A 20297-nucleotide genomic window follows, 5' to 3' on the forward strand; every position below is an offset into this window, starting at 1 on the left:
TAGTGACTAATTATTTTTTTATAATTAAATATGGCCATTATTTAAGGTTTTCTTGTAGTTGATAAATATTTTGTAACGTCCCATTTAATCGATAAGCATAATTAAAGAAACGTCACACTGAATAAACTAGCAACGCAGTCCTGGAGTCTTAAACCTAACTCCTTACAACCCAAGGCACACCACGATGCCCAAAAAGAAACAAGTTATCAAGTTTACTAGAATTAAGTAGAAATTTAAAGACGGACAAGTACATGGGCCGTAGCCTTAAAGAAGCTCCAAGAAGGACAGGAAGTCCAGCCCGAGAAGTCTAGGCAGCGGAATCATCTCTCCCCTGTTGACCACGAATACCTCTCGCATCTGCTCCTATCAATAAATTGATGATCATCGCAAAGGTAGAAGAACGACATAGAATGTAATCAAACAAGCAAAGGGTAAGCTAGAGCCAACAAGATTTTTATCATGCAATCAAATATACCTTCACAGTCCCATATACATATATCATCCAAGCATGTTATGACCTTTCAATCAATACACTAAGACTCGACTCGACTCATCCGGATACATATAACCTAGTCGGATTTAGCGGATGCTTGCACTTGTGGTGGATACCTTTGCTCACCCCCGAGCTGCTCACCCCCGAGCTATGTGTTATAAATGTTACAATGAATCAATATCCCTCACCACAAGGTTAGCCCTTAATGAATTTCAGGCCTCCTACTACTCTCACCACAGGAGTCAGTCCACTCTAGGTGAGACTAACTAACTCCTTAGAGTGTTAGGATGCAACCTTACCTTGAATCCTTACCAAGTTATACAGATGGGGCACCACCATAGACACCCACTAACAGGGGCCATGGAATTACGTCCCGACCACTGAAGCACGACCCTGAAAACCCCACCTAGGGATTCCAAGGAATTACGCACTGACCACAGACCATATCATCATCAAGACAAGTAATTATTCAACACACATGAGTAAATATCCCATGCCAACCTTGGCAATTCCATCCTCCGTTGTATCCCATGTCAATCTCTTTCATTCACAAATCTTAAACCATGAAAGTAGAAGTGTGTTTCATACCGACACCATGTCATATTCATTAACCAACCTTCACTCTTGTCTCATGCCAAATCCATACCAACACGTCATTTTAATTCCATAAATCATCCTATACCAAAAGCATACTCATATCATGTTAAAACATATGAATCACAATTCATGATTCATCTTATTCATTCAAAGCCACTCAATTCATACTTATAAAGGCATAAACAATTCATACATGCATTCAACATCCAAGAGCAAAGAAATCCATCAACATGCATACTCCTCGCTCAGCCCTTCGCTCAGGCGAGAGGTCTCTCTCGCTCAAGCGAGCACCCTCCGCCTAGGCGAGGGCTCGAGTCAGGAACAGTGGTACTGTCGCGCCCGCTCGCTTAGGCGAGACCACCTCGCCTGAGCGAGATGGGTTCTCGCTCAAAACTGGCGCTTGTCGCTTGGGCGACCGTTCGCTCAAGCGGCTTGGGCGAGTTATTGCTAATCTCGCCTAGGCGAGATGTACTCGCTTGGGTGAGACAACCAAAACCCGTCATTGTTCACGCAGGCAGATACATTCAAACAGACCAAAACATGTTTTTAACAGCTCCCACATAGTTTGTAATGGCAACCCAACATTCAACTCATGAAACAAGACCAAGCATATAAGAACACGAAATAAAACAGTAAGCCCTAACTTCCCCGTACCTGGAAGGGACTAAGAGAAGGGTGCGTCTCCAACAACAGAACGCGAAAGCTCTAGATGCAGATTACCGAGCTGGAAGAACAACTGCGAAAGAATAGACGTGAGTCTACGATGAAGCCTCAACTGGAAGTATAAACATGTGAGCGAAAAGAAAACAAGACATGAGGTGTAGAGCACTTACACGAGGCTAGGAAACATAACTGAGCTCACAGGTTCTAGGTTGGGAGTAAACCCTAGCAGAGCTCTATTGGCGTAGTTGAGAGAGACGGCTGAAATCTGTGAATGAGTGAGAGTGAGTGTGTTAGGGCAAATTAGGGTTTGGTTTTATCACTTGGGCCAGCCCTAGACCCAATTACAAGGGGCAACCCTTTACTTTAAGGCAGAAAAGAATAAAACAATTTTAATGGGCCTTACATATTTAGTATAGTTAAATAGTTGGTTTATTATAACACTTGTTAACATATATAGTAGAATAAGAAGAAAAAAAAAAACTTATAGTCTTAATACAAAAGTTTTAATTTAAGTGAAAACGTATTTGATCTTTAGTAATTGTCATTTGTATATATTAAAAAAGAAATAATATTAATATTGAAGAACTTTTTACCCTTTGTTTTTGTTTTGTAAATTTTAAATTATTTGTTGTTCATTCAATGCTAATTGGATATTTTCTTTCAATAAATACTTGTGCACTTACTAAGAACTAAGAACTAAACATGTACTCAATCATACTAACCACCAACGGAGTTCAAATAAAATTAAAAAAATAATAATTATGGTATTAAGTTGTTGTTTTTTTATTGTATTAAAAACTATATCAATACTTGTTAACTTGTTGTACTAAACCGACTATTTACCTTTTTGATATTTAGGTAAAAAGGTTTATAAGTAGAAAAATTGATTATTTGTTATGAATTAATGGTCGTCCATTGATTTATACAATTACTCATATGATTGATTATCATATTATTCATTACTTTTTATGTAATATTTTGTATTTACTATTTGATTTTATATCCTTTCTGGGTTACCATGTTGTATCTATAAATAGGACTCGTCCTATCAGTAATAAGACACATACAAACACAGAAGTTGCTCCCTACTCTCTCATTCTCTATTCTTCATCTCTTTTGTCTCTCTCTTATTACCTTTAGTTTATAACACGTTATCAGCACGAGGGTTATCCAACTGAGCGTGAAGGCATATTTTTTTCTCCCTAAGAACAACGCTCTACATTCCTTAACCAAGGTTCTTTCTAATCTTTTTGTCATTCACAAACTTTATCTTATATTTTTTTTGTGTAATGATAATTGTTTGATTTATTTTTTCTCTATCATATTATTATTATTATTATTTGATTTTAATAATTTCATACATGAAATTTGATTATATTAATATTTTATGTGCTAGTTCTAAAACATGTCAAATCTTGCAAAGCTTGAATTTGCGGCCCTTGATATTTCGAGGGAGAATTATTTATCATGGATTTTAGATGCTGAGATTCATCTAGATGCAATGGGTCTGGGTGATGCTATTAAAGAAGGAAATAAAGCATCTGAACAAGATAAAGCTAAAGCTATGATTTTCCTTCGTCACCATCTTCATGAAGGGTTGAAAATTGAATACCTTACTGTAAAAGACCCTTCTGTATTATGGAAGAATTTAAAAGAAAGATTTGACCACCAAAAAACTGTGATTTTGCCAAAAGCTCGTTATGATTGGATGCATTTACGGTTGCAAGATTTTAAAACTATAAGCGAATATAATTCTGCAATGTTTAGAATTACTTCTCAATTGACTCTATATGGAGAAAGAATTACTGATGAGGATATGTTGGAAAAAACATTCTCAACTTTTCATGCAACTAATTTGCTTTTGCAACAACAATATCGTGAAAAAGGTTTTCACAAATATTCTGAATTAATTTCATGCCTTCTTGTGGCTGAACAAAATAATGAGCTCTTGATGAAAAATCATGAGGCCCGACCAACTGGTTCTGCTCCATTTCCAGAAGTGAATGCAGCAACATCTGATCCATATAATCATGGACGAGGTCAAGACCATAATAATAATCGTGGTTGTAATTTTGGTTGTGGTCGTAGCCATGGTCGTGGTCGTGGTCGTACTATTAATCATGGTCGTGGACATGGTTATAAAGGAAATTTCAAAGAGAAACTTCATCAACAGAAGTGGAACAAGAATGCGGAAAAGGAAAAAGAAAGGGTTGAAAATAATGGCAAAAAGGCTGAAAATATATGTTACTGTTGTGGCAGTAAAGGTCATTGGACCCGTGCCTGTTATACACCAAAGCATCTTGTTGAACTCTACCAAGAATCACTAAAAGGAAGAATATAGAAACACATTTTGCTTATGAAGATGGTGATTCTGATTATGGTCATATGGATACTACTCATCTTGATATTGGTGATTTCTTTTCTAAACCCGATGGAAGCATTGATCACCTTATTGGTGATGGGAGTGTTAGAAAATAGTTTTATTTTATTTTATATCATGTTATTAAATTTTAAAACAATGTTTTATATTTAATTCATGTTGCTTTTATATGTATAAGTTTTTATGTTTTTATGAATAAAATCCTCTATTTTTTTTCTTATCCTCTTACAAAGTAATCTCTAATATTGATATTTATGTTTATATGAAGAATGAATATTGGCATTAACACCAATGATGAGGATCTGTGCCTTGCTAATAGTGCAACAACTCATACAATTCTCAAGAGTAATAAATTTTTCTCTTGTTTGGTAATGTGCGAAGTCAATGTTAGTACTATTTCTAGTACTACAAATATAATTGAAGGCTCTAGAAGAGCTACAATACTTCTACCAAGAGGTACAAGATTGCATATTAAAAATGCATTTTATTCTCCTAAGTCCAATAAAAACTTATTAAGTTTCAAGGATATTCGTCTAAATGGATATCATATTGAGACGAATAATGAAGGAGATATTGAATATCTTTATATCACTCAAATTGAGTCAAATAAAAAATGTGTATTGGAGAAATTATCAGCCTTCTCTTATGGCTTGTACTACACATATATTAATGCGATTGAGACGCATGTTATTATAAGCCAGAAGCTTACAAATAAGAATGAATTTCTTGTTTGGCATGATCGGTTGGGTCATCCTGGATATATCATGATGCGAAAAATAGTTGAAAACTCATGTGGACATCCACTTAAAACTCATGTACTACATGTTCGCAGGGAAAGTTGATAATAAGACCATCACCAGAAAAAATTAGAAATGAGTCAATCTCATTTTTAGAACGAATACAAGGTGATATTTGTGGTCCAATACACCCACCATGTGGATCATTTAGATATTTCATGGTATTAATTGATGCGTCCACTAGATGGTCACATATTTGTTAACTATCAACTCGAAATCGAGCATTTGCTAAGTTATTAGCACAATTGATCAAGTTAAGAGCCCACTTCCCAGATTATCCAATTAAGAAAATTCGTCTTGATAATGCTGGTGAATTTACATCTCATGCTTTTAATGAGTATTGTATGTTAATTGGAATTGAAGTTGAACATCCAGTAGCACATGTTCATACTCAAAATGGACTTGCAGAATCATTGATAAAACTTCTAAAATGGATTGCAAGACCTTTACTTATGAAAGCTAATCTTCCAATGACTACTTGGGGATATGCAATTATGCATGCTGCAGTATTGATTCGCATTAGACCAATAAGTTATCACCAATACTCTCCTTTACAATTGGTTTTTGGTTAGCAACCAAATATTTCTCATTTAAGAATTTTTGGGTGTGCAGTATATGTCCCAATTTCCCCACCAAAAAGGACTATGATGGGTCCTCAAAGACATTTGGGAATATATGTTGGATATGATTCTCCATCGATAATAAAATATCTTGAACCATCAATAGGTGACTTATTTATAGCTCGATTTGCTTATAGTCATTTTGATGAATCAGTTTTTCCAACGTTAGGGGGAGAAAGAAAGAAAGTAGAAAAGGATATTGGTTGGAATGAATTATCATTATCTCATCTTGATCCTCGTACAAAAGAGTATGAACTAGAAGTTCAACGGATAATTCATTTACAAAAATTGGCCAACCAATTACCATATGCTTTTACTGACACAAAGAGGGTAACTAAGTCGCATATACCCGCTGCTAATGTTCCAATCAGAATTGATATTCCTGTTGGACAATCTAATATAGCAAATGAATCTCAAACACGCCTAAAGCGTGGTAGGCCTGTCGGTTCCAAAGATAAAAATCCTCGTGTGAAAAAGGGAAAAAAAGGCAAGATGGCCTAATCGAGGGGGTAAAAGTCCCAAAAGATTCTTTTGACATAATTAATGATTCGATTCAAGAAGAACCTCAGGTACCTGAAATTGTTGAAAATGATGAGATCTCAATAAATTATGTCTTGAATCATAAAATATGGAATCGAAATAAAGTCAATATTGACGAGGTTTTTGCATACAATGTAGCAAAGGATGTTATAAGTGATAATGATGATCAAGAACCAATGACAATTGAAGATTGTAGGCAAAGAAATGATTGGCCAAAATGGAAAGATGCAATCCAAGTAGAATTAGATTCGCTTGCTAAACGAAAGGTTTTTGGACCTGTAGTTCGCACACCTGAGGGTGTAAAACCTATTGGGTACATATGGGTTTTTGTACAAAAGCGAAATGAGAATGGTGAAATTGTTAGATACAAAGCACTGTTAGTTGCTCAAGGTTTTTCATAGAGACCTCGTATTGATTTTGAGGAGACATATTCTCCAGTACTGGATGCAACAACATTTAGATATTTAATTAGCCTTGTTGCACAAGAAGGTTTGAATTTGTACCTCATGGATGTTGTTACAGCCTATTTGTATGGCTCTTTGGAGAATGATATTTATATGAAACTCCCTTAAGGATTTAATGTGGCCAACAAAGCAAATTCTAAAGAGGATTATTCAATAAAATTGAATAAGTCCCTTTATAGATTGAAACAATAAGGACGTATGTGGTATAACCGTCTAAGTGAGTACTTATTAAAGGAAGGGTATAAAAATGACCATATTTGTCCTTGTATTTATATGAAAAGATCCGAGAATGAATTTGCCATAATTGTTGTTTATGTAGATGACATAAACATAGTTGGAACTCCTAATGAGCTCACAAAGGCAATTGATTGTTTAAAGAAAGAATTTGAGATGAAGGATCTTGGAAGGACAAAGTTTTGTTTGGGATTACAAATTGAGTATTTAAACAAAGGTGTTCTTGTACATCAAGAAGCTTATATAACGAAAGTGCTTAAAAAGTTCTATATGGACAAATCACATTCATTATGCACTCCAATGGTGGTGAGGTCATTAGATGTTGATAAAGACCCTTTTAGACCTCAAGAAAACGATGAAGAACTACTTGGTCCTGAAGTACCATATCTTAGTGCTATAGGAGTACTAATGTATCTTGCTAATTATACTCGACCTGATATAGCATTTGCTGTAAATTTGTTAGCAAGATATAGTTCTTCACCTACAAGAAGACATTGGAATGGAGTAAAACAAATACTTTGCTACCTTAAAGGCACTATGAATATGGGCTTATTTTACCCAAATGATTCAAAATTAGATCTAATGGGTTATGCAGATGCAGGTTATTTATCAGATCCTCATAATGGTCGATCACAAACAGGATATTTGTTCACATGTGGTGGCACAGCGATTTCATGGCGATCTGTGAAACAAACAATAACAACAACATCGTCAAATCATGCAAAAATTTTAGCATTACATGAGGCAAGTCGTGAATGCGTTTGGTTAAGGTCTATAATTCAACATGTGCGACAAACTTGTGGTTTATCCTTGGGAAAAATGAAACCAACAACGATATATGAAGACAATAGTGCATGCATTGCTCAATTGAAAGAAGGATATATTAAAGGAGACAGAACAAAACATATTCTTCCAAAATTCTTTTTCACTCATGATCTTCAAAGAAATGGTGATGTAGAGATCCAAAATATTCGCTCATGTGAAAATCTAGCAGATTTATTTACAAAGTCTTTGCCAAGGAGAACTTTTGAGCAATTGGTTCACAAGATTGGACTCTGCCATCTTAATGATGTAAGTTTACATGAGGGGGAGAAATAAAAGATGCAAAGAACAATATTATATAGAATGATGTACTCTTTTTCCTTCACTAGGTTTTTATCCCAAGGGTTTTTCCTAGTAAGGTTTTAACGAGGCACATTCTTTTATCATATTATTCATTACTCTTTATGTAATATTTTGTATTTACTATTTGATTTTATATCCTTTCTGGGTTATCATGATGTATCTATAAATAGGACTCATCTTATCAGTAATAAGACACATACAAACAGAAGTTGCTTCCTACTCTCTCATTTTCTATTCTTCCTCTCCTTTGTCTCTCTCTTATTACCTTTAGTTTATAACATTATTCAAATTTTATTTTAGGAAAACCATCATGTTCTTAAAACACTTTTTTATTCTCTCTTTCTAAACTTTTTACATATCTATTCATCCTTTTGTAGATTAGATCTCACCTTAGAGATTCTAATGGAGAATAGATTAATTTTTTCTGATAAAAAATTGTTTAACAATAAGTTTTCCTTTGCCATTTTCTTGAGTTGGTTTTGAAAAATTCATGTATAATGGTTAGTGTGCTCTTGCATGTAGCTCTTCTAGGACCAAGGTGAATATTTGTTAGTTACGGTATGTTTAGATAAATTTTTCTTATTAGAATCTTTCATGTATAGATTTAGCTTTCATGTGTGATTTCAGCATTAGAAGCTTAATTAAGTTCCAGTAGAAACAAGTCTTCATAGTAAATTGTTTTTAAAGTTATTATGGATTAGTTAGTTCGTCCAATGTGAATGCAAGTTATATTTAAGCAAATTATAATTATGTGACCATCTTGATTTGTCCCAAAGTTACAAATTTGCTATATTCATTTTGAATAAAGTTTTGGCAACAAGTTTGGTTTTGTCGCATGAAGCTGATTTTATAGTATATTTTCTGAAGCAAATTATTCTTTGCTCAAACGAAAATATGTTAAATTATATATTAATTTAATATTTGGTTCATGTAAAATAACTTTAATGTAAAGATTTTAATGTGATGATTATTAGAATATAAGTTATTAAAGTTATGGGGATTATTTTAGACATATTAAATTAATTCCCTCACTTCTCACTTCATAGGGATATTATAGTATTTGATTAAAGTTTTAAAATAGTAGAAGAAAAGAATGACAGTTGCTCTCGAAAAGGGGTACATTTCAAGAGAACCTAAAGAAAGGTGACTTTTGACAGGAGAAGACTTTGTACTTGGTAACTCTATATCATTAAGAAATCATTAAAGAGAAGTAAAAGAAGGGAAAACATTGATTAAGAGAACTTTGCAATGGATCCAAGTAAGTTCTTAAACTCTTCTAATAATATCATTGTGAGAATCATAATTTCTAAACGTTCCTCTTCTATAATAAAGTAGTTTCTTAAATTGATTAGAAAATGGAAACTACATAGATTATATTTTACATTGGTAACAGAGCCAGGTTTAGGAATTTATGATTCTCCATAAAAGATATTTCCTAAATTATAAAAAACCCTAATTATAGAATTTAGGGATTTTAATTTTTTGATTTGGTTTTATCAAATTGGGTGCATGAGTTACTGTTTGATGCACTATGAAGTTTGCTTTTGTATGGTATGTGCATAAATATTAATTTTCCCTGTATGCTTTATCGATTTGGATTAATTATGTGTCTTTTCATGGTTCAATTCCATTTTTTTTCTGCTGTGCATTGGAGTTGAATTGAAAACTTGGTTAACATGAATAGACAAAGTACAATTTGGATTGCACATGAATAGGAAAGCCGCATTTTATGTTTACGTTAGATTTAGATAGAAAAGTTTTCCAAGTTTTGAGTGCTTTGAATTTGGAAAAGCATTACATTCCCTGTCACACATGGTATGGTTTTGCTTCATGAACTAATTATAAGTAATCATTAGTTTTGATTGGATAAGCAAAATTTTGAATTTTGTGTGATTTTAAATTCTAATCTGAATCTAATTGAAAAGTCAATTCAATTCATAAAAGTTTTGAATTGAGAGAATAAGTGTTCACTGTTACGGAAGTGTGGCTATGAACATTATATTCAACTTTAGGAATTAATTGTATAGTAAATTTGTAATCACCAAAGTGATTAAATTTTACATTTTAATTAATTTTAAAGCAAAGTTGAATTATGGTAATTATCCGTGAAATAAAAGATACCAAATTATGAATATATTAATTGTTCATGGATTTATTGAAAGTTATTGTTATAAGGCATATATGGATTACCCAAAGGTGAACCATTGCTTATAATGATATTAAAGTGAGACATACATTTGATATACTTAGTAAATATGTTTGCATATCCAAAGATAGCATACATGTAGACTTGAGTATGATTGATTGTCTATTAAAGTACATTTTTTTTTATCATCTTAATTGTATGATATATGTCAGTTTAAGCATCACCCAAAGGTGAACTTAAATGAATGACTCCTATGGTATTTTTCAGTTTAAGCATCACCCAAAGGTGAACTTAAATGCATGACTAGTGTAGTTATTTGTCTGAATCCATTAAATTTATCAAAGCATTAATGCGAGTGAGTTTATTCTTTTTCTATAGCTTCCATGAATATGTGTAGTCTGGGTAGTGATGTGATCAAGTTCAATGGCTTGAATTATGCTGATTGGTACGAACAAATCCAGTTTCAATTGGGTGTGTTCGATTTAGATCTAGCCATAGTTATGGATGAGATGCCCCCAGCCATTAATGAGACCAGTACAGCAGATGAAAAGACTCTTTATGAGGCTTGGCAAAGGTCTAATCGATTGTCTTTGAACTTGATGCGCATAACCATGGCAGAGAATGTGAAGCCATCTATGCCCAAGACCGAAAATGCAAAGGAATTTATAAGGATGATCAAGGAGTATTAACAGTTGGACATTACTGATAAGTCCATTGTGGGAACTCTCATGAGTGAGTTTACAACAAAAAAGTTTGATTGGTCACAACCCATTCATAATCATGTAACAGGGATGGCCCATAGCTACAAAGTTGAAGTCAATGAGAATGGAGGTGAATGAATCCTTTCTGGTACAGTTTATTATGAACTCTCTTCCTCCTGAATTTGACCAGTTCCAAGTGAATTATAACACTATTAAAGATAAATGGAACTTTCAAGAAATAAAAGCCATGTTAGTTCAAGAGGAAGGAAGGCTTAAGAAAGTGAAGGATCATTCAATTCATCTCATGACTCATGATGGTTCTAGCTCCAGTAAAGCTAATCCAGGAAAGAAGAACAAGAAGGACAAAGCCCCAATGAAAGTTAATGAGGGTAGAATCAAGAAGGACCTTAAATGCTTCTTTTGCAAGAAGGTGGGTCACTTTAAGAAAGATTGTCCAAAGAGGAAATCTTGGTTTGAAAAGAAAGGTACATTTTATGTTTCTGTAAGTTTTGAAACAAATATTGTTGAAGTGCCTAATAATACTTGGTGGTTAGATTTTGGAGCTACCACTCATGTTTCTAATATTATGCAGGGATTTCTTTCAATCCAACCCATAAAAGGAACTGAAAAGTATTTATACATGGGGAACAGAATGAAGGCACAAATAGAAGGAATATGGACTTACAGATTGATTCTAGACACTAGTTATTGTCTAAATCTTGAAAAGTGTCTCTATGTTCCTGGTTGTGCTAGAAACTTGATTTTTGTTGCAAAGTTGGATTGTTTAGGTTTTAATTTTAAGATTGAAAATGGTGTTTTTCATTTGTATAGACATACGTACTATTATGGTTCTGGTACTTTATGTGATGGATTATATCGTTTGAATCTTAATTTTAATTTTACTAACTCCTTGTTTAATGTTGAACATGTTTCTAGTAGTAAGTGCAATGTACAGAATGAAAATTCTGCTTTCTTATGACATCAAAGACTGGGTCATATATCCAAAGAGAGGATGATGAGGTTGGTGAAAAATGAAATCTTACCTCAATTGGATTTTGGTGACTGGGATGTATGTGTTGATTGTATTAAAGGTAAACAAACTAAACACATGTCAAAGAATTCTGCCACAAGAAGTAATGAACTTCTTGAATTAATACACATAGATATTTGTGTTCCATTTGACATTCCATCTTGGAGTGGTGAAAAGTATTTTATAACCTTTATAGATGATTTTTCACGTTATTGTTATTTATATCTTTTGCATGAAAAATCTCAATCAGTGGACATCCTAAAGGTGTTTATTGATGAGGTAGAAAGGCAATTATATAAAAAAGTAAAGGTTGTGAGATCTGATAGAGGTGGTGAATTTTATGGAAAATCCACTGAAAGTGGACAATGCCCAGGTCCATTTGCAAAGTTTCTCGAAAGTCAGGGTATTTGTGCACAATATACAATGCCTGGTACACCACAACAAAATGGTGTAACAGAAAGGCGAAATCGTACTCTCATGATATGGTTAGGAGTATGTTGAGTCATAACAATGTTCCTAAATCTTTGTGGATGTATTCATTAAAGACTGATGTTTATCTTCTTAACAGGGTTCCTAGTAAAGCAGTTCCTAAGACTCCTTTTGAACTATGGACTGGAAGGAAACCTAGTTTAAGACATCTTCATGCTTGGGGATGTCCGGCAGAATTAAGGATATATAATCCACATGAAAAGAAGCTTGATGCAAGAACCATTAATGGTTACTTCATCGGCTATCGTGAAAAGTCAAAAGGATATAGGTTCTATTGTCATAACCATAGTACAAGAATAGTTGAGTCTGGTAATGCTAGGTTCATTGAGAATGGCCAGTTCAGTGGGAGTGAGAAATCACATATAGTGGACATTCAAGAGACTAACAGTAATGTTTCTACACATGTCTCTTCTCAAGTTGTTATCCCTCTTGTTGTATAATAGTCACACAACATGCAGAAACAACAAGTTGATGTTCCAACACCACAAAATGAACATATAGATAATGAACCAAGTGACAATGTGCAAGTCACTAATGAGGAAATGGTAGAGGAACCACAAGAAGAAATATTAAGAAGGTTTGTAAGGCAAAAGATACCAGCTATTTCAGATGACTATGTGGTTTACTCTATTGAACATGAATGTGACTTAAGCATTGATGAGGATCCAGTCTCAGTTAAACAAGCCATGGAAAGTGATAATTCTGAAAAATGGTTCAATGCAATGAAAGAAGAGTTAAAGTCAATGGATGACAATCAAGTTTGGGATCTAGTAGAATTGCTTGAAAGTTCTAAACAAGTGGGTTGTAAATGGGTCTTTAAGACCAAACGTGACTCAAAAGGCAATATTGAAAGATATAAGGCCAAACTTGTTGCCAAAGGTTTTACTCAAAAGGATGGCATTTATTACAAAGAGACCTTCTCTCCTGTTTCTAAAAAGCACTCTTTGAGAAATATTTTGGCTTTGGTGGCTCATTATGATTTAGAGCTTCACCAGATGGATGTAAAGACCGCCTTTCTAAATGGTGACTTAGAGGAAGAAATATATATGGATCAACCTGAAGGTTTTGTTTCCACAGGAAAGGAAAATATGGTGTGTAAATTAAAGAAGTCAATATATGGACTAAAACAAGCTTCTAAACAATGGTATCTCAAGTTTAATGATACCATCACGTCATATGGTTTTGTAGAAAACACCGTTGATCGGTGTATTTACATGAAGGTTAGTGAGAGCATGTTTATAATTTTAGTCCTATATGTTGATGATATTCTACTTGCTACTAATAATGTTGCCATGTTACATGATGTAAAGAAGTTTCTCTCTAATAACTTTGAAATGAAAGATATAGGTGAGGCATCCTATGTGATAGGAATAAAAATATTCCATGATATATCACAAGGATTGTTGGGATTGTCTCAAAAATCATATATTAACAAGGTATTAGAGAGATTCAAAATGGATAAATGCTCTGCTGGAATAATTCCAATTCAGAAAGGGGATAAGTTTAGTCAAATGCAATGTCCTAAGAATGATTTGGAACGAAAGGCCATGGAGTCAATTCCTTATGCTTCAGTGGTTGGGAGTTTGATGTATGCTCAAACTTGTACTCGGCCGGATATCAGTTTTGCTATTGGTATGTTAGGCCGATATCAAAGTAATCCCGGTATGGACCACTGGAAAGCTGCAAAGAAAGTTCTTAGGTACTTACAAGGCACCAAGAACTATATGCTCACCTACAGGAAGTCAGATCATCTTGAAGTGATTGGTTACTCGGATTCAGACTATGCAGGATGTGTGGATTCAAGAAAATCCACATTTGGATATGTTTATCTATTGGCTGGAGGAGCAAGTTCTTGGAAAAGTGCAAAACAATCAGTTATTGTTACTTCCACCATGGAGGCTGAATTTGTAGCATGCTTTGAGGCTACTGTTCATGCTTTGTGGTTACGGAATTTTGTCTTAAGGCTTGGTATTATTGACAGTATTGCTAGACCATTAAGGATTTATTGTGACAATTCTGCAGCTGTTTTCTTCTCTAAGAATGATAAGTACTCGAAAGGTGCAAAACATATGGATTTGAAGTACTTATCAGTCAAAGAAGAAGTGTAAAAACGTAGAGTGTTAATTGAGCATATTGGTACAGATTTAATGATAGCAGATCCATTAACTAAAGGCTTACCACCCAAAACATTTACTGGTCATGTTGAAATGATGGGTGTTATGGAAAAGTCCTTGTTATGAATGTAATCTGGTATATATACATTATTGCAATAATGCTCTCTTTTTTTGACACTTGTGAATTCAATTATAGTTATGTCTCTGTTCATTTATTTGTCATTCATAATTAAAAGTATACATTATTGTTTAGTTTATGGAATGACAGGATGTATCTTTGAAAAGAAAATAAAGATACATATTATGGTATAATTAAAATGAAATTGAGTTAGATGATTTGTGATTGTTCCTGCAGAGAACAAATAAGATGAGTTAGGCACAAGCGTCACCTCATCATGTAGTCTGCTATCTCCTCAATTGGTCTCTCCCCGGTTGACACATGTCAGCTTGAACCCAAGAGGGGTTACCTACAAAAGAGTCTCCGAAGCTTAAGTAAGTCAAAGCTCTAAGAAGGTCAAATCAGTAATTAATGAATGCGTACCTTTAATTACTGGGGTCCACGCGTATTTATAGAGCATTAATGATGTTTGGTTATCCCGTGGATCGGGCCTTGATTTGGGCTCTAGTTTGGGTTGTGAGTGGGCCTAGGCCCTAATCTAGGCCCTTAAGGCCTATTGAACGCAGGGGCTTCCATTTTACTAAGTATTTAAGAGCGGTTTGATCTGCTTACTTCTTAACTTGTCAGATGTCGTCCTTGGCCGCACACTGTCCTAGGTTGATCGCTTTGTTGTTACTTTAGCCTTTATTTAGTTATGAGTTTGAGTTCATGGCGATCCAAGTCGTGTACTTGGGTTGTTTCCGGCATGTATGTGATGGTTGTCATTTATATGGTTAAGTTGACCAGGTCCGGTAAAGGTTAGGCTGACTCGGCCTAGGCTAAATACTTGACTGCCTTGATGCATTGCTTACTTATTTGGTTGAGTTTGGTTAGGTGTGGTACACCAGTCCCCCAGCCTTGTCTGATATGAGTTGTCGGTCAAGGGTAATATGTGTTGGTATGCTAGCGGAACCGGTTAGGTGTGATACACCAGTCCCCCAGCCTTTAAGTGTGATGAACAGTGTTAAAGCTAAAAAGTGGTAACTGTCTGAAGGTAGGTGAAGGGGTGTCAGGGGTCAAATCAAGAAGTTTTGGCGCCGTCGTTTTTAAAAGTCGCATCTTTCGCAATGATGGTGTCGATTGGTCTGGGGTATTATTTTGACGGGAAGAGTTTTCTTCGTTTGGGATCCTGGACTATAAATATAGGTTTCAAAACGGATGAGGGGTTACTTGGTTCATTTGCGAGAGTTTTGAATTCAGAGATCTTGTGCGCATCATACTGTCCGACTAGTTCCCAAATTCAGCCGACATCTCCCTGTAAACATGAAAACAGGTATGTCTAGTAGCGATAGTATATCGTTATCTACGTCTAGTAGTAGTGAGAGTACGGAGTCAGAGAGAAGTAGGAGTAGACAATTTGACGAAGAGGGTACAAGTTCTGGGGGCATGACAAGTGGGATTCCAATGGAGACTGTGAGGGAGGTTCGAGAAGATCCCCCCGAAGAGTTGGCAGAAAGCAACTGGCCGGCAAAAGGTGGCTATGGATGGGCGGTTGCCGATGTCCGCAACCAATCATCTTTGTTCCGCTGGTCTCGTCTACTGAACTCCTGGTTAAACTGCACGCCTGTCATCTCCAAGGGCGTCAGTGGGGACATTGTTTCCCTGGAGAGGGTTAGTGCTATCGACCGGGTATGTCATGGGCAGGAGGGTGCTGCTGAGAAGTTTTTCTACATGTATATGTGCCATTTTTCTCAACTTCATGTGTGATTGCCGTTAGACGGTTTCACTATGGGCGTATTGCGGGCATTGAATGTGGCACCTACGCAACTACATCCGAATAGTTGGGCCTACTTGCAGGCCTTCCACATCTTGTGTCAGTCCTTATATTTGGAGCACATTCCTTATGCATTTTTTGTATTTTTACGACACCAGACCCCGGCGGCCGGCTACTTGGCTATCTTTGATAAGTCGCCCTAGCATCAACAGACTGGATGCATTTTCCCAATCTTTCAAGCATCTCAAGGACGGGTACTTCAAGGTTGTCGTTAAAGAAGGAGGCAAAGCTCATTTTTTGAACGCAGATGGGAGCACTAAATTCCTTTTTAGTTGGACAAGCAATCCTTCTCGGTATAAGGACATGGGGATGGATGAGTTGTCGGCTGGTGATAAGGAGGTGGTGGAGATCTTGTTGAAATTTGTTGATAAGTTGCCCACTAAGGGCCTAGTTAGAGTTTATAATTCGGTGTATCCGATAATAGATATCGAAGGTATCTGTTTATTACTTAAACTGTGTTAATAATTCTAAGTTGTTTTGATCTGAGTTGTAATGTATTATTGTAGGGAATATGGCGCAGTCTGGAAAGAAAAACTTAGCGCTTTTTCAAACGCTGAGGAAGGAGATGGCCGCTAAGGCGCCACTAAGGCCAAGGCAACTGGGAGGACTGATGTTCCCAACTTGCAGTAGTCTGTGGTGGAGGTGCATGTGCACGGCGAGACGAAGAGGAAGGCTGAGTTGCCGCCTCGACCCGGGAAGGGGAAAGACATGAAAAAAGTAAGGGCGATCCTGCTCGAAACGGGATCGGCTAGTGGAGCAGGATCGGCCAGTGGAGAAAAAGGACCGGAATCTGGGTTGATCGAATTGCCGGAAATATCTGTGAGGAAGGACATTTCAATTACCCTCTCAGATACCATTGTAAATTTTATTGACGACATGGATGCGGATCACATTGTGAGGACAATGGTCGAGTTTGGAAGCAAGGCTTTAGTGTTGAGCCGGCGTGTGGGGTCTCTTTATAGGACGGAAGTGAAAAAGGGGGCCGGGAAAAGGTGGAGGAGTTGCAGAGGAAGGTGGACAAGCTGGAGGAGGAAAAAGCTGCGTTGGAGAAGGCAAAGGAGAGTTGGGATGCGGAGAGAAAGAGGTTGTCGTCCTGGAGGGTCCGTTGCTTGGATTTTGAGGAAAAATTGAATAAGAGAATAGGGGATTTGGAAGAGGACTATGTCGACTTGAAGGAGAAGTATGATGGAGCTGTTGGTGAGCTCGATGATCTGAAGAATAGCATCATACAGGAACACATCAACGGTTTTGAGAAGGGATTGCGCCAAGCGGCATTTTTCCATAGGGAGGTGGATGTTATGGATGTGAAGTTTGATGTTAACAAGGATGTTATCGACAGGAGGCTTGTGAATGAAGATGATGGTAGTGCTGATGAGGAAGCGGAAGTGAGGGTGGAGGAGAAAGCGGCTGAAGAGGTTATGGAGGCGGTTGATGCTGGAGAGGTGGGAGCTGACGCGGCAAAATAGGACCTTAGCTTTTATTGTTCTGAAAATATTTGAGTCTATGTCTGTAATAACCGGTACATTGTGTTACATTGGTATACTTTGCGTTTATGTTTAATGTGATTGATGTTCTATATGTTATTGTGTATGCCGAGTTGTGATAATATGTGGTGTATGTGTGTGGCAATAAGTTGTATGTTAAGGGGGTTCGACCCAGGCCGCTTACTTGGGGTAAGGGTGGGGAACTTAAACAAATGAATCACAAGATAAGGGTGTTCGACCCAGGCCGCTTACTTGGGGTAAGGGTGGGGAACTTAAACAAATGAATCACAAGATAAAGGTGTTCGACCCAAGCCGCTTACTTGGGGTAAGGGTGGGGAACTTAAACGAATTAATCACAAGATAAGGGTGTTCGACCTAGGTCGCTTACTTGGGGTAATGGGGGGAACTTAAGCGAATTAATCACAAGATAAGGGTGTTCGGCCCAGCCCGCTTACTTGGGGTAAGGGTGGGGAACTTAAACGAATTAATCAGAAGATAAGGGTGTTCGACCCAGACCGCTTACTTGGGGTAAGGGTGGGGAACTTAAACGAATGAATCACAAGATAAGGGGGTTTGACCCAGGCCGCTTACTTGGGGTAAGGGTGGGGAACTTAAACGAATGAATCACAAGATAAGGGTGTTCGACCCAGGCCGCTTACTTGGGGTAAGGGTGGGGAACTTAAACGAATTAATCACAAGATAAGGGTGTTTGACCCAGGCCGCTTACTTGGGGTAAGGGTGGGGAACTTAAGCGAATTAATCACAAGATAAGGGTGTTCGACCCAGGCCGCTTACTTGGGGTAAGGGTGGGGAACTTAAACGAATGAATCACAAGATAAGGGTGTTCGACCCAGGCCGCTTACTTGGGGTAATGGTGGGGAACTTAAACGAATTAATCATAAGATAAGGGTGTTCGACCCAGGCCGCTTACTTGGGGTAATGGTGGGGAACTTAAACGAATTAATCATAAGATAAGGGTGTTTGACCCAGGCCGCTTACTTGGGGTAAGGGTGGGGAACTTAAACGAATTAATCACAAGATAAGGGTGTTCGACCCAGGCCGCTTACTTGGGGTAAGGGTGGGGAACTTAAGCGAATTAATCACAAGATAAGGGTGTTCGACCCAGGCCGCTTACTTGGGGTAAGGATGGGGAACTTAAACGAATGTGAAAGAAAACACACGGGAAAGTCATATAGTTGGGAACCCTTCTTTTTATTTATTGAACAGGGGTGCCTCGTTAAAACCTTCCTGGCCAAAACCCTCCTTAGGGAAAAAAGACCAGGTCAGGAAAAAGAATACACCTGGGGTTACAAGTATCGGTTCGATTACAATATACATTTAGCTGAAGTAGAACTTGAGGTGGGATACATTCCAGGTGTTGGGAATCTCTTCCCCAGATAAGTGTTCTAGGTGATAAGCTCTTCGTCCTGCATCTTCGCGTATGCGGTACGGGTCGTCCCAATTAGCGGAGAACTTGCCATCCTTCTTTCTAGCACTGCTGGCCATTCTCCATACTAGGTCCCTAATGACGAACGATCGTGGACATAGATTTGCATTATATTTCCTGGTAGCTTGTTGTTTGGCAGCTAAATTGCGTATATGGGCTTTCTCTCTAAGTTCGGGTAGAAGGTCGAGATGTAAGGTCATGTTTTGGTGATTGTGGGTTGGGTCGTACAGTTCTCGGTGTAGGGATGGTTCGCAAATTTCTACTGGTATCATGGCGTCTGCGCCGTAGACTAGGCTGAATGGGGATTCGTTTGTTGATGATTGAGGGATGCATCTGTAAGCCCATAGTACTTCTATTAATTCTTCGGGCCATCGACCTTTGGCGGTATCCAATCTCTTGCGCAGCTCCACGAGGATAACTTTATTTGCCGTCTCTGCTTGTCCATTGGTTTGTGGATGTTCAACAGAACTTGTGATGTGCTTGATGCCTAGGCTAGTGTAGAACTTGGCTAACTCTTTGTCAATAAATTGTCGGTCGTTGTATGTGATGATGGTATGTGGCACTCCATATCTGCATATAATGTCCTTCCACACAAATTGTTGAACTTGCTGGGCCGTGATAGTAGTTAGCGACTTGGCTTCTATCCATTTAGTGAAGTAATCGACGGCTACAATTAGGAATTTTACCTGGCCCTTGCCGAGTGAAAAGGGGCCGAGAGTGTCCATTCCCCATTTAGCGAACGGCCATAGGGATAGTATGTGGTGTAGTTGTTCTTGTTTCTGGTGAATATGGTTGTCATGTTTCTGACATGGTTTGCATTTTCTGACATAATCCTGGCAATTTGCTTCTATGGTCGGCCAGAAATATCCGGCTCTAAGTACTCTAGTAGCCATGGTGCGTGCGCCGGAATGATAACCACAAATACCTTCGTGTAGCTCTTTGATAACATATTACGCTTGCTCTGCCGTGACACACTTAAGGAGGGGTTGACCATATCCGAGTTTGTAGAGATCATCGTCTATCATGGTGTACCTGGCGACTT

The 20297-nt window shown here is 37.2% G+C and overlaps 1 protein-coding gene across 1 annotated transcript; it reads left to right on the top strand.

Moving 5' to 3' along the window:
* The first annotated feature begins 10884 nt into the window (after positions 1 to 10884).
* Positions 10885 to 12719, top strand: LOC146887100 (uncharacterized). The gene is made up of 3 exons (XM_085672023.1): positions 10885 to 11614; positions 12041 to 12275; positions 12359 to 12719. The coding sequence occupies exons 1-3, from the start codon at positions 10885 to 10887 to the stop codon at positions 12717 to 12719; spliced, it is 1326 nt and encodes a 441-aa protein (XP_085528149.1).
* The last annotated feature ends 7578 nt before the right edge of the window (positions 12720 to 20297 follow it).

Source organism: Vigna unguiculata, chromosome 4 (genome assembly GCF_037176805.1).
Source record: "Vigna unguiculata cultivar grain cowpea cultivar isolate G323 ecotype 2 chromosome 4, ASM3717680v1, whole genome shotgun sequence".
NCBI classification, from domain to species: domain Eukaryota; kingdom Viridiplantae; phylum Streptophyta; class Magnoliopsida; order Fabales; family Fabaceae; genus Vigna; species Vigna unguiculata.

Coding starts and splice junctions, on each gene's coding strand:
- LOC146887100 (XM_085672023.1), top strand. CDS start 10,885: ATGGAGGTGAATGAATCCTTTCTGGTACAGTTTATTATGAACTCTCTT. Junction 11,615..12,040: donor TACGTACTATTATGGTTCTG/GTACTTTATGTG, acceptor AATCTCAATCAG/TGGACATCCTAAAGGTGTTT. Junction 12,276..12,358: donor AATCGTACTCTCATGATATG/GTTAGGAGTATG, acceptor TCTTCTTAACAG/GGTTCCTAGTAAAGCAGTTC.